General features: G+C 45.3%; 2 protein-coding genes across 6 annotated transcripts in view; one reads left to right on the top strand and one right to left on the bottom strand.

Moving 5' to 3' along the window:
- The window catches only part of ARMC8 (armadillo repeat containing 8), a 51986-nt gene extending 48855 nt beyond the window's left edge, over positions 1–3131 (bottom strand). For 2 of the 3 annotated variants that reach the window (XM_082221795.1, XM_082221796.1), the window contains exon 1: positions 2848–3131. In XM_082221795.1, the coding sequence (XP_082077921.1) occupies positions 2848–2892 (45 nt within the window). In that variant the 5' untranslated portion in view covers positions 2893–3131. The remainder of the gene's footprint in view (positions 1–2847) is intronic. The other variant, XM_082221794.1, reaches the window with a different exon arrangement.
- Positions 3132–6498: 3367 nt separating this feature from the next.
- Positions 6499–14633, top strand: part of PPP2R3A (protein phosphatase 2 regulatory subunit B''alpha) — a 38456-nt gene continuing 30321 nt past the window's right edge. For 2 of the 3 annotated variants that reach the window (XM_082221723.1, XM_082221721.1), the window contains exon 1: positions 6499–8663. The gene's annotated coding sequence lies outside the window, so the exon portion shown is untranslated. Of the gene's footprint in view, positions 8664–13602; positions 13687–14633 lie in introns of all 3 variants that reach the window. The other variant, XM_082221722.1, reaches the window with a different exon arrangement.

The raw sequence follows: 14633 nt of genomic DNA, 5'->3' as shown, positions 1-14633 counted from the left end.
CAAGACCAAGCATGAGCAGAAGAGTTGGCTACTGATTTCAGCATACAGTATCTCCAACTCCATCATCTTCTTTATTTATTATCTTTCACACACTAAGTCTGACCATTACCTGTACTTATACCAGGGTGCATCTCCCTTTTCAGGTGCCATGAACTAGAATGGGACATTTGATGACTGAAGCAACTGGAAAACTCTGAAGCTGGCATTACAAATTTAAAATATTTTCTAGTACTTGCTAGAGCTAGCACTTCAGCATTTGGTGCTGCTGCCTATGAATCTGATTTTATTGGGTTATTACATACACGAGCCCATTCACTCCTAAAATCAAAGTGCTCGTTGAATTTTATTTAATATTTGTATAGTGCTTTTCCAACAAGCAAGCCAACCCTATCTCTTACCTAGGGTATATGCACTCCCCTGCCATCTCTCACCCTGTGGGGGTGGGGGTGAGAGAGAGACTGGTTCCACCAACAGGCTCTCTCACCTTGGGGCAGCCAACATACTGAATAGTCATTTAATCCCATATTGTAATAACAGAGCCTAGAGAGAAAATGTGGAGACACCCTCAACCCGATTCTCATTCCTGTCACCTATGGTGGAGGAGCAAGATCCACAGGAATGCAGACAATCTCATAGGGGAAGGAGTGCCACCACAATGCTTTTAGACTTCCAGTTTGTTGCTATGCAGCAGGAAGAAAAGATAAAAGGTTCTGCCAGGATTCTGAGGTGGAACTATCCAGAAAACTTGGGATGCAGCAGCAGAAGAGATTTTCTCCAAATCTTTTAATCCAAGTAGCAGTTCTCTATCTATGTGGGGAACTTAAATAGGTATCCAGTTCTCCCAATAACTGACCAACAAGCTCAACCTTGATGGATAAGACTTCAAAATAGAGAGACGGAGACAGAAACCAGCCTATTCAATGCAGATAGGTGTTTTATAGATATTGTTTACAAAACGCTTTTGACAGAAAAAGCAGCAGTATAAAGTTTAGCATTAATAAAAACTGCCCATAATTCAACTTAAGCTTTTATTTATTTCTCTGCAGCTGATACTTACCTGTAAAGGTGGTTATATGAATACCTGAATTATACTTGTCTGCAACTTTTATGGCCTCCATCTGACTGTCTAAGGTAGCAATTTGTAAATGATGGCTCAATTTTGCTGGAACCAAGAAATATGTACTAAGATTGCCAGAAGTGAAAAAGCATCAAGTAAATAGAAGATCTGCAATAGTCTCAAGCAACAAAGTGTACAGCATCTCAGAGACTAACAAGTTTAGTGCAATTAACACTTTGTAAACTGTACCACCCTGTGACATCTTGCAGGAGATGTGGAATGTTGTGCTCTTATTGGAACTGCTCTTATTGTAGGGTTTCACCATCCAGATAGAGAATCATAGAATCAGAGTTTGAAGGACCTCCAAGGCTCAGCTAGTCCAACCCCTTGCAATGCAGGAATGCAGGAATCTCAACTAGATCATAGAAAGAAACTATGAGACACTAAGTTTAAAAACTTTACAAAGTTTGTTCAACTTGACTGCCCTGGTTTTTAGCTTGGATCAAGAATTGTTTTACACATCAGAACTATCAAAATGAAGTTAAGATCACTACATTAGGTAATAACCCTTTTCTGCAATTAAGAAATATTTTTCTTCTACCAAACTAGGCAATGCTTTCTGTCAAGAGGGAGATCCTAGAGAATTCTAGCATTTTGTCAGAAGAGTACAAAACTTTGATATGATTTGTAATCAAGCCTGACTGCTGCCAGGGAATGAGAATGGAATCATAAATGAGTCCACACAAGCAAGAGACAGCATACCAGGATTGAACAGAACAAGCTGACAGAAGTTGACACAGCCCCTGGCAAATGTAATCAAAAATTTCAATTCAGTTTCTTGGGTGAGTTGAAAGAAAGCTTGTATACAAGCCTCAATCCAGGTAAGTTAGTTTAAATTCATTCATTTCTATTGGTTTTAACCGCAACTCACTTCCTGTGCATAAGGTTCAACAAGCAACAGAACATGTAGCTACTGAGAAGAGAGCCCCTCTCTTTTCAGGGTAAAAGTGGGAGGAATTGTCAGTTTTTGTACAAAGTCAGCATCCCTATGGATGGATATTGAAACTGGGATACTGGAACTGGAACAAACTTTTTCTGTAAAAGATCTGGACATACAAGTCCAACAAGTTAAGTGGCCAAGTTTGCACTGATGCCTAAGTCACACAGTACACCTCCACTAAGACTGGACAGCTGCAGCAGGACCTTCATGAACCTGGCACATGGGCAAGAGAACACGAAGGCAGAGTGTGCATTGAATAATGCTACATTTAGAGGGTACAGTCGCGTTGCAATGGGGACTTTCTTTTGTGCATTGTGAAATAGTACAGTAAAAATTAAAAAGCAGTAATAACCACGCAAGGCCATAAGTAGCACAGGAAAAGAATGCAGCTGGGAAAGCTATTCACTCCCACAAGAATCCAACGAGGCCGGTTGCCATCATGCCTGTGACATCTGAGCAGGGATTAAACGCAGAAGTGGTCTGACGCGGCACGGCTAGCCGTCGCCCTCCCTCCCACGGACGTCCGCCAAGGGGAACGGGAGCCAGTGCGAAGACGAGGCCGCGGGGGGAGGCGAGGGCGAGGACGGGACGGGCAACCAGCGAGGGCGGGACCCGCGGCGGGCAACCTAAGGAGGCAGTCCCTCGCTCGCCCCGCCAGGCACCCGCCGCCTCCAGGCCAAGGTAAGGGAGAGCCGCCCCACGGAAGCCTCGCCGCGCCTCACTCCCTTCCCCGGGACCGGCGGCTGCTCCGGCTGCCGCCGTTGCCGCGCCGCCCCAGGCCTCCACTCACCGACAAGACACTCATGCGGAGCGGCGTCTCCAACACACACGCCATCTTGGTGCGCGCCAGAAGTGCTAGCCGGTCAACCCCACGCGAGAGCCGGAGCCACGACTGCTGTTGCTGCCGCTGCCGCCGCCGCCGCTGCCGCCATGCGCGGCCACATCGCCGGGAGAGGAGAGCGAGGAGAAGGGAGTACGCCCCGCTCGGCTCGAATCAGCTAACGAAAAAAACAAACTGCTTCTCCGTGAGGCGGACACTGCGCACGCGCCAACGGGGACTGGTCGGCGGGGAGGGATGGTGGGCGGGATTATTGCCGGAAGTAGATGGATTTACTCCCACCTGCTTGCGGAATTTAAGGATGAAGAAGAAGAATCGTTACGCGCCAGCTCTACTTTTAGAGACGGTTCGGCGCTGGGTCAGTGAGAGACGGAGGGAGGCTAACTAGTGTTCCTGCTTATGCGCGTGCGCAGAGTCGAAACCACCTGTCCGAATCTGTCCTTGGAAGTCAGTGGGAGGAAGAATTGAGCTATCGCTGTTTGTGTGCGAGAGACTTAGAATTTCACCAACCCCGGACCGTAACCCTATAAACGCCTCCACTGACTTTCACTCGGTGTTCCTTGGTTATGGTTACATGCACGGTAATTTTCAGAATCTATACATCCCCTTAAATTTTATGATTAGACAGATTAGGTGCTGTACAAAAGTGACATAGACTGGGTTAAAGGGCTGCATCAACACTAGATGAGCAAGGGAGGGAAAATGATCAAGAATTTCCCCCCAAATATTTTTTATTAGTTTTCATGTAAATACAGGAACAACATACAACTACAGTAACTTGCCCTGTGGTACATTGTTTCATATGCAGTACAAAGCAAGATGATAAAGAATTTGATGAGTAGCAGAGATAGGCCAACAGTGGAAAGAGAACACAATCCCTTCCAATCATGCACTCTTACTCTGAAGTGAATCCCACTGTTTAATGGGTTTCACTCTCAGGTGAGTGCACAGAGATTGAAATTGTAGGATTCTGGAAGACGAATAGATAGGTGCCAGGTGTTCTAAAACGATAAAGGGCTCATCATCTGTATGGCTGCCCAGATCTGGCTGGTCTGTTTCTAAGCCAGAGTAGCAGACTGCATTTGAGCATGAGTCTATTGACAGGACTGTTGCAGAATGCAAACAATTAGCTATTACTAAACAAGCAGCTACCAGCAAAAATGTCATTTAAAATAAAAAATAAAACCCTTTTGCACAGAACTCTTCCACAAACAACTGTTTTAGAACTAAAGTTTAATGTTTCATTATTTTAATGTTGTATTTTAATTTTGTTTTTAAGTTGTAATCATTCAACTTGTTTTTATTATTGCTTGTAAGCCGCTCTGAGCCCGGCCTTGGCTGGGGAGGGCGGGGTATAAATAAAAATTATTATTATTATTATTAAAGTTTGTCCTTGCAGATACAGGAGGTGGGAAAGGAAGAGAGGGTGAAAGGAAGTGGCAGTCTTCATGTGTGTGATTCCAAATTGTTGTCTGGCTTGGAGCAGCAGACATTCTAAAATTATTAAATGCTTTTTTGCAAATCTGGCGTATCAAAAAACTTTTCTTTTTAAAAAATGTGCATGTACCCTATCTAGCTAGAATTAACCCCAGCAGCTCAAGCAATGCAACCAGCATAGTTTTGAACATATGAGCAAACAAAACCAGCTGCAAACATGTGCTTAGCATAGGCCTGGAGTGGAGAGGTGCAGGGAATAATGATGATACGACTAACAGAGATGTGGCCAATTTTCAGTTAGTCAGTCTTCAAGATCCCAAGACAAAGCAGGGCCCCTCTTCCTCCTCTCTTTTGTAAATGGATGTGTCAACCCATTTTTAACCTATTTTTACTGCACTGTGCAAATCTAGTTAATTTTAAAACTTTCAATGGCCACTAAGCACATGCTCAGTCTTTTTGGGTCTGTATTGTGGGAGGCAGTGTTTTTTTTTCTCCTTTAGTATTTTTTCTTAAAAGATTTTTACTTCTGCAAACTTTGGGGTTTTCTGAGCATGCTGATACTTCCTTCTTGTTTCTCAATAGCTCCATGTTGGCTATAGAGCCACTGTAACTCTAATTTGCTATTAGAGATTTTGACATATAACAATTTACCATAACCCATAAGATTACCACAGGCAGATCTTACTTAGCTTTGCTACTTCTAAACTGGTACAAATATTGAAGATCCTGATTTTTTTTAAAAAAAAATTAAAAACCAGCTATATTTTGCTATATTGTGATCGTAGAAGCAGATTGTGTTTCAGGTAAGGCCCACAACATGCATTATGTCACAGAATTTTATGAGAAAAGCACAAGCAAACCACTGAATTTAAGAGAAAGCTGAAGTTCAGACACAACAATGTGACAAGCAAAACTTTCTGAAAGCTAGGTATCATTCTTTGCTACTCCCAAGAAAGGGAATCAAATGAACTTAGTATAGTTTTGGTACCCCTGAACTAAATAATTAGTGTCTAAACAGATGGGAGGTCCTGACAAATAGTTGGTTGTTGGGTTAAAAAACAACCATAACCAACCTGAGCAAGTGTCAGATACTAATTGCAGGTAGGAGATCTGTGCATGTAATGATGTCTTGCTATTCATAAGCCTAATGCAGGCATTCTCCCTAAAATGTGGACCAGAGAAAGTACAAATGAAAAGGGAGGACATACTGACAATAATGTTATACTGCTGTTTTTAAATCTATCATTATATAGTATACCTACAGTTAATGTTATTTGTATGAAACTAAGATAAATAACAATTTCTCACAGCATACAATTTCCCACATATCACACACACGGTGTTTCTACAAATTAACAAGGTGGTACTGATTTAGTTTTTTGTTTTGAAAACCAGCTTTAATATTTTGTTATATGTGGACCAAAAAGGCAGATTCTGTTCCAGAATTCAAACATATATCAATTTTTGTTAATCCACGAGACTGGCACAAGTGACGCCATGAGCCTTGCAGTGCTGTTGGGATCAGGTTTGGATTGGCAGGCTCTGATGCAGGAGGAGGAACAAACAGGAGAACTGAAGGATGGAAACCTGGGCTGGAGGCGTGAGGAGATAGCCCCTTTCCACCCCAGTTTGAGCCCCTTCAGAAGGGGGAGCAAGGTGCCAGCTCTCCTCCCCAACTTTCCTGCCAAATGGAAAGCCTCGTTAGAGCTTGGGGAGGTATTGAAACAGCCAAGGGAAGAGTGAGCTGTGAGTAGCAGGAAGGTGCAGTCTTGTTGCCTAGAATTGGGCCTCACCTTCACACATGGGATCAGACCCCAAGGAGCAATCCCAAGATTTCCACAAGGCAAGTGAGTGTGCCATTCCTCATCTTTAAAAGCTTGGTGAGCAGGACATGGAAAGTTGAGAAATCTTTGTTGCTACTGTCCCATTCTGAACTTCTTGCTCTGCTCTTGAACTTCTGAACCACGACACCAGAGCCTTGTGTCTGCTGCTGAGACAGTACTGTAATTTGCCTGAATAAAGTTTTGCTTACCCAAAAAAAGGTCTCTTTTTGTGTGTTTCAGTGGCCAGGACAGCCACTGTCTTTTTGGAATGTTTGAACTACTAGAGAATAAGCTACTGTCCCACAGATAGATACTGAGACAGGGTGTTTTTTATATTATAGTATGTTCTATATGATTTTGCAATACCTAGAGCTAATACAGGAAATCCTAACAAGTAAAGCAAATGAACAAATACCAGCTGTGATGGTTGCTACACATAGTCTGAGAGAGAGCATCTTAACAGATCCTAAAACATTTTTATTTATGACCAGCTGTAAAACCAGTACAAGTACATCCTATCTAGATTTGTTATTTTTGGACTGGAGCAGGAGCTATTGTCTAGACAGAAATACTGACAAGCAGGGCTACTTCACAACAGCTATCATGGTTTGGTTCACCTGGACCAGAAAGGCAAATAATGCCCCAGGCAAAAGATCCTACTGTAGCAATTTCTAACAAGCCATGAAACTCATGAGCATTGTCTTGCTCAGCTACTTCGGAACTGGAGAATGAGGTAGGCTATCCTCCTGACCAGTAAAATTCTCAAAACCAGCTATCATGATGTTGCTTAGCAGTTTGCCCTCTCTTTTTCTTTCTGTAATTGCCTCATCTTGATTACTACTTTGGTTTTGCTTTAAGTGGTCTCTGATGGAAGTTAGGGCCTTGGCAAAATAGTCTTTTTGTTTCTTAATGAATGTGGATGCCTTCCTGGTGGCCTGAAATCCACCCTTTAGATTTGGAAAGTAATACGAGTTTAGAAGATAATACACCCCAGACAAGAAGTAGGCTGAGAGTCAGCTAAAGGCAGATTTGCAGTTTCAGTTGGGATACTAGTCAGAGATTGTGAATTGGCTGAAGCATCCCTGAGGTACAGTTGTTATCTCTGATGCTGCCTTTGGAAGAGTGCCTGTTTTGCTTCTCTCATCCAAAGGAAACTAAACCTTGCCCATAGAACTTTTAACTGCTTGGGAAAGTGGCAGCATATAACAAAAACTTAAGAATTAAGATAAGAGATAAAAACAATACACTAGGCAGGAGATCCTGACAAACAGCAATTTCTGAAAACCAATGAAGATAGGTGCAGCTACTCACCTATTCACTTTTGTTTACTACTGAACTTGAAAAGGATAATTTTTTTTTTATTCTATTTGTGCATGTACCGTATTTTGATAAAATGTAATGCATATCACGTGGTTTACTTCAATAGCCCTGAGCTGGCCCAATGCTTATTTGTTAAATTTTGGTGCTCAAACTCCAGTTCTTCATGCCTAGGTGAATGACTGAATTTTTGGAAGTACCAAACTTGAGCATTGGTCATGGATGCATGATCTGGACTTGCCTACAGCTTCTTTCAGGACACAGAGCTAAATCAAACCCAAGTTCCTTCTTCTTCCCATATATACACTTACACCACTGAATGGAATAAAGAACCAGGAGCCTATTCCAGCCCTATGGGGAGGAGCTGATGAGTGAGTACACAAGATGGGTGCGGTGAGTCAAGCAAGTGAGCCAAATAGCATAGGGCGGGTGCACTTCTGGAACAGGCCTGGAGTCAAAAGAGTCAGGAAACTGTAGCTGGCATTTCACAGATGCCAGACTCAAGGGTTCCATAATCTGGACCCAGAACTCCAGAGTCATGTGGTTTAGAAGCAGATAATGAAAAACCCGAGTTGTTTTCCTTCCCCTCCTGGTTTCTGAATCTTTCGAGGCCCGCCGCGACTCTTCCGAAACTTTCCTCTGCTGCATAGCGCGCCTCCAGCCGAACTCCACATTTTTCTGCTATCGAGGGCGTTGGCCTTTTGTTTCAACGCCCACCTAAGAGCCTGAACTCCGAGAGAACAGCTTGTCTGAATCCTCAAGGCCCTCGAGAGGGCGGTTTCCTTGGACGGAGCAGGGCGAAGAGGACGCGGGGCTCGGCTGCAGAAGTCTCTCCCACCCCACCCGTCGTCCCACTGCCGCCTGGGGCTTAAGGCACGGGGCACCGAAATAGTTTCAGGCGGGAGCTATGCGGGGCGGGCGGCGTCCCTAGCACGAAGTTGCAGTCGGGCAGGGCTCTGTTATGCTGTACCCGTGGCCCGGCCCTCTCTTGGCAGGGAACCGCCGCCTTCGCCTCTCCCCTCCCCTCTCCAGTCCCACTTGAGCGCGCTCGGCGGGCGCCCCCTTCGTCGCGCGGGAGGGGCAGGAAAAGAGGCAGAGCCTCCCTGGGCCCGGAGGAGGGTGGAGGAAGGAGGAGGGCTGCATCCGAAGAAGAGCGCCCCACGATGGGAGAGGGAGTCGCCCCGGCGGCGGGTAGGTGCTCTGCTACTGTCCCGTCCGCCTCAGGCGCTGCCGGCCAACTGCTCGTTATTAATTGCGCTCAACAACTTCGCAAAGTGGCGCCGAAGAGGCAGCTTTTCTCTCCCTCCCCCCCACGCCCAAGCCTCGTCCGCGGTCTGAATCCATGCTGCGTTTTACTTTGGTGGGACAGGAGGCGGGGAGGAGGGAGCGGCCGGGGCCGAAACAAGAGGCACCTCAGTAATTCCCAACGCCTTCCGCGCCGCTCGGGCGCTTCAGCTGTCCCCAGCAGCTTCTGCGTCCGCCGGGCGAGCGGGTGACAGCCGAGGCTCAGGGAGGGAGCGGGAGCCGCTTTTAACGGCTGGGGAGCGCCGTCGATTTGCCCCTCGGTCAGGGCCGGCTGCAGGTTTTGGTGGGCCCTCGGGCACAGGTACCCACGGGGCACGGTGGTTGCAGCTCGTTTCTTGTTGCGCCCTTTCTCCGCTCTCTTTCTTCCTTTCTCTCTCCCTCTCCTCCCGCCCATCGCAGCTCCCTTCCTGCCTTTCCCCTACCTCCTTTACACTCTCTGCCTTTGGGTCTCCTCTTGACACAGTCCTGTGATTGCTCCGACGCACACGCACACTCTGCAGCTCCGTTTCACACACCAACGCTGTCTTTTCTCTCATTGCACCAGGTCTCCCTTTTGCCCACCTATATATCGCAAGGACTCTGGGCAAGTTCTCAATGGGAGGGACGGCTGGAGGAGAGCCGCAACTTTTTCGTGCTCCTTACTACTATCTCCCTTGGTGCAGATGAGGCAGAAGTGTTGTTTTGTTTTTCCTAGGCGTCTCTCCCAGCTTGCAGAATTCTCTGAAACAAAGTCCCCATTTTCCCTTGACAGAGCCGCTTTGAGGCCACAGAGAATATTTTCTGAGAGTCCTGGGCTTTTTGGAGCTGGATGGAGCCGTTGCTCAGCTCCTTGCAGGCATCTCAACTTGGGACATGTATGATCACCCTAGAGGCTCTGATGATATCATAGGAGCCTCTGGAACAGTCACCCATTTCGCTGCTTCAGAGATGCCAAGAAGGAGCTGAGCAACAACACCCTTGCGATTGAAGAAGCCCTCAGGGCTCAAAATAAATGTGCTACATTACTTCTTCCTACACTCCACCCAACAAGAAATAGACCTTTAACAAGAAGTCCCTGTGAATGTTGCTGGAGCTTCTGGGGCAGCCTCATTTCTTGGTATGAAGCTGCTGCCATGCAACTCTCCCATTGAGAAGTGGGAAACTGGCCCAGCATTTCAGGTTAGCAATGGGTCCTCTGCCACGTTGTGGGCCTTTGGCAGGTGCCCCCACCTTGCCCATTATTATTATTATGGATAATAATAATAATGCTTTTGGTTTGAAGCTTGGCTACTTAATTCAGGATAATCCAAATTATGATGATGAGTCATAGTCAATACAAATAATCTGGGATTTCCAGCAGGCCTGCTAGGCAGCAGAAGCAAAAGCAGCCTAACAGCAGTGGCACAGTAATCAACAGCCTGTGAAGTCTTGTCATGGCAGTGGGCAGTGGTGGCAGAAGTGACAGCAGCTTGCAAGGCCTTGTCGTGGCGGTGGCAGTAGTGGCCTGCAAGGCCTTGCAGTGGTGGCAGGAAACAGTAGCAAAGGTAGCCTGCAAGGCCTTGCTGAGGCAGGCTGCCACAGCTTCTGCCACTGCCTCCAACTAGTGCCAGGAGGAATTGCAGGCCTCAGCTACTTATTGCCACCATGGTGAGGCCTTGCAAGCCCCACTGCTTGTGTCGCCACAAGGCCTCACAGGCTGCCACTAATATTGCTGGAATTTCCTGCCACTGCCGCAAGGCCTCGCAGGATGCGACTACTGCCGTCACCTCCTGTCACTGCCGCGAGTCCCTGCAGGCCTTTGCCGCGAGGACTTGCAGGCCACCGCCACTTCTGCTGTCAAGTCCTGTCGCCACTGTGAGGCCTTGCAGGAGACACTGAAGATTTGTCTACAGCATGCACATTGTATTTTATAGAAGCAAGAAGATACGAAGATAAATAGGCAACAGGTGTAGTAAGACAGAGAATGGTGTCTGAGTCCAGGTGAGGAAGAACAGGTCATGTGTTTTGAGCCTGGAAAGAAGTGCTTGAGTTAGACTTGGGAAATTAGGTACTGTGTCACAGATTGTAAAGAAGCAAAAGGCATCAGTGTTCATAGACCACGTGTGTTTTAAAGTTGAGCTGCTAGAATCTCTGGGATTCCTTGGAAACTTAAGAAGAATGCGTTTGTGCTCAGGTTCTGCTTGTGAACTTTCCACGGGGACTTTTGCTAGGCTTTGCCCATGGACCGTTGGCTTGATCTTACGATGTTCCTGGATCAGAAAATGTAAAATACTTTGTCCTCTTATGAGTCCTGTAACATGTAGCTACAGGGACATTTAGGTAAATATTCCAATTTGTGTAGGGAAACAGACTTGGCCAGTGTTTTTTTTTATTTCTTTATTTATTGCATTAGCCGTGTGGCCATAGCATAATATACATTGAGATAACAACATAAAATAGGGGTGGGGAGGTAAAGGTAGATATCGTCCTGGGCGATTACTTTAACAAACAAACAAACAAAAAAACAACTGTTGAGGCTGGAGGAGGACCGTTAAAGGGTCCTTCAGCTCCTCAGATATGTCCTAGTTCGATTGTCCTTGTACAATAAGGCTACTTGGGACTTCGTTCGGTTGTGCGGTGTATCGACTGCAGCTGTGGTGTTAAAGAAGACGTTGGTGCCGCTTTCCTCTTCATCACACTAAGCAGGAAGTTTGCTGTCATTTCGGTAATCCAACAATCAGAATCCTGCAGAAAGAGGGACACTATCCAAGGCTGGATTGGGAGATGAAGCTTATTCACTAGGGGGGTTAAAAACCGAGATCTTTCATCTGTCCAGTTGGGACAGAAGAGCATTACATGGTCCATAGTCTCCAGGGCCGTGTCATTACAAGAGCATGTTCTATTTGCAATGGGAACTCTGGAATAACGACCCGACAGAACTGCTGTAGGAAAACAGTTGAGACGGGCACAGGTAAAGGCCCTACGCTTAGCCTCCGAAGAAATTGTGAAGCAGTATAGAGGGATCCCTTCCGGGGGTGGAATAGCTAGGGCTAGGCCTGAACACGGTCCTCTTGCATAGGAAGCTGTGTTAGAAAAATCAAGTTGCTGTAGTTTCTTTTTAATTAGAGGTAGGGCCGCCGGGCTGATACACTCTAAGTTAAGGACAGTTTTACAGTTCAAATTGAGAAGAGAGCGTAATTTGAGGTTAATTGTAGTTTTCCAAGGAGAATTATGAATATCTCTTAGGATCAGATTGGAAAAACCACCTCTAATTTGAGCATCCGATGTTAGTAGGTGGAAGCTGTAGGAAATGGCTCGGCTCCATGCTCGTTTAACAATTGAGGACTGGGCGAACTCGAGTCGTAGGGCTGCACCTGAGACCCATCTCGGGACGCCGGAAAGAGATCTCAGAAACATATGAAGTGGGCGATCCAAGTTACCTGATATTGCTGTAGTCCATATTTCGCATCCATATAATAATTTTGGGACAACTTTGGCATTAAATATTTGAATTGCTGCTGGAAGGTGTTTGCCGCCCTTCTGGTGGTAAAATCGGACAATGGCGTTAGAGGTCGTGGTTGCAGCAAGAAAAGCAGATTGTAGATGGGTGGTCCAGGAGAGATTATAAGTGAATATTACGCCTAGATATTTAAAGGCTTTTACCTTTTCTAAGTAGCCACCTGTGATCTTAAGCGGCTCCAATTTGAGTTTGCGGGAACGAGTGAAGTGGAGGACTTTCGATTTTTTATAATTAATATTAAGAGCTTCCGCCTTACAATAGGCGATAAATGCGTTAACTGCGTTTGCTAGATCTGCAGCTGTTCTGGATAAGATGACAGCATCATCAGCATAGAAAAGGGAAACAACGGGGTGGCCTGCTAAGTGAGGAGGGTACTTCGATGCTAGCTTCAAAGTGGAAATTGCATCGTGAAGATAGAGATTAAACAATAAAGGGGCCAAGAGACAACCTTGTCGGACGCCCTTGGCCGTTGGAAATGGAGTAGTGAGGGAGCCGTTTGGACCACTTCGGACGCGAGCTGTGGTGTTTGAATAAAGGGAAATAATTAGGGAGAGGAGGTGCGAATCAATTCCCAGATGGGCAAGTTTGGACCATAATCTCTGCCTAGGTTTGGCCAGTGTTTAATGCAAACTGGTCATGAACTGGAACAGTCACAGAGTCATAGAATCATAGAGTTGTGAGAGACCCCAAGGGTTATCCAGTCCAACCCTCAAGAACTACAATATCAATAATTTTGGGAGTAGTCCTAGTTCAGCTCCTTCTAACTTTTTTAGTTAAATGTTTTACCCAAAGGAAAGCCAATTCACATATCCACAAAAGTACAGCTGCATTCCTGCTCATAGCCATAGAACAAGAGATTGTTTAAAGGAATGTTCAGACTGCTAGTTTTCATGGGATTCACCTTCCTTGTAGGAGAGAATGCTAGTATTTATTTTCATATTTCCAGATTACTTCACCAGAATGTCTAAAATGCAATAGTCAACACTATGAACTAAGTAAGACAAATTTGATGCCTCAACACAAAAATGAAGTCTTGTATTCACATAAATAGATTCCGAATCTGGTATCTTCATTTATAGATTTAGAAGCACCCCCCCCCCACTTCTGCTTCCTGTTATTCTTCTTTCCCTAGGAAAATGTAGCAAAAGGGGGGAAAATAGATAATGGTGATCCTTGCCTATATTAATAGTTATTTTGAGGGATGGAGATGTATTTATATATAACCTATGTTGTCATGTGAATATAAATTCTAATTTACCTGTGGAATACAATATTGTAACACTCTTGTGTTTCCTTCTCAATTTTCTTTTCTTTGGCTTCCTCTATGGTTCATATTTACCTTGGCAGAAAGAGTTGTGAACATGTTGAGCACTGGAAAAGAACAAGCAGAGGATGCAACGTGATCTCCAGACTCACTGTCACAAAAAGCTGGTGTGTGTGCAGCCTTCCTGCCTATAGGTACTTTCCTGGCCCTCAACATGCCTCCTTGCCATATTTGGTGTGGGAGCTGGACATGGGGCAGAGGAACTAGGGCATTGAAAGTACTGCAACGAGGCATGCTGATTGGCAGGAAAGTGGAGAATACATGTTTTGCTGGGGGTCATAAAATAGTAATGAGAGGGAGTAAAGACAGTAGAGGTAGATGAAGTGGAGTGAAAGGAGGAAGACAGAACAAACATGCATCCATTGCTGATGCTGCCAACTGATTATTGGCAACTACTGGTGAAGGAATATGAGAGCACATGATGCAGCCACCTTGCTAAGCAAAATTTGGGCTGGTCAGTGTCTAGATTGAGAGACCATGAGAACTGCTTTGAGCTCCATGATGGAGGAGAGGTAAGACAAAAGTGCACTAAATAAATAAATAAATAAATACACACACATGAGCAAGAAGAGGCCATAATCAATCCGTCCCCAGGCAGTAGACTCATAGAACTGGATGGAACCATGAGGGTCATGTAGTCCAACCCCCCTGCAATGCAGAAATCATTGCAGCGCTTTTGGTCTGTTAGGGGGGAAATCAAATAGGGATAAAAACATTATGACTTTGTCTAACCAAAAACCACAAAGCATTGAGCAGGCTCTAGAGTTTCAAAGAGCGCTTCCTCGTGCTAGATGTTAAACAATAAATAATAATAAAGGGTAGGAGGAGATTAAAAATGTTACTAATAAAGAGCATTATATTAGCTCAATCTGCAGGTTTGTCACAGTATTAAAATGATGATTCAGGAAACACTTTGGAGACTAAGGCTACTGTGTCAAAGGAAGTAATAGTACCACTTTATTCTGCTTTGGTCAGACCACACCTGTGTATGCTGCATGACTTACCTTGCACCCCCTAAACAAGCATGCCAGCCTCAGAGGCAGTGGAGGATGCT

This window comes from Podarcis vaucheri (assembly GCF_965113315.1).
Source record: "Podarcis vaucheri genome assembly, chromosome: 5".
NCBI lineage: Eukaryota > Metazoa > Chordata > Lepidosauria > Squamata > Lacertidae > Podarcis > Podarcis vaucheri.
Note: the sequence above shows the minus strand (reverse complement) of the source record. Positions and strands in the feature narration are given on the sequence as shown.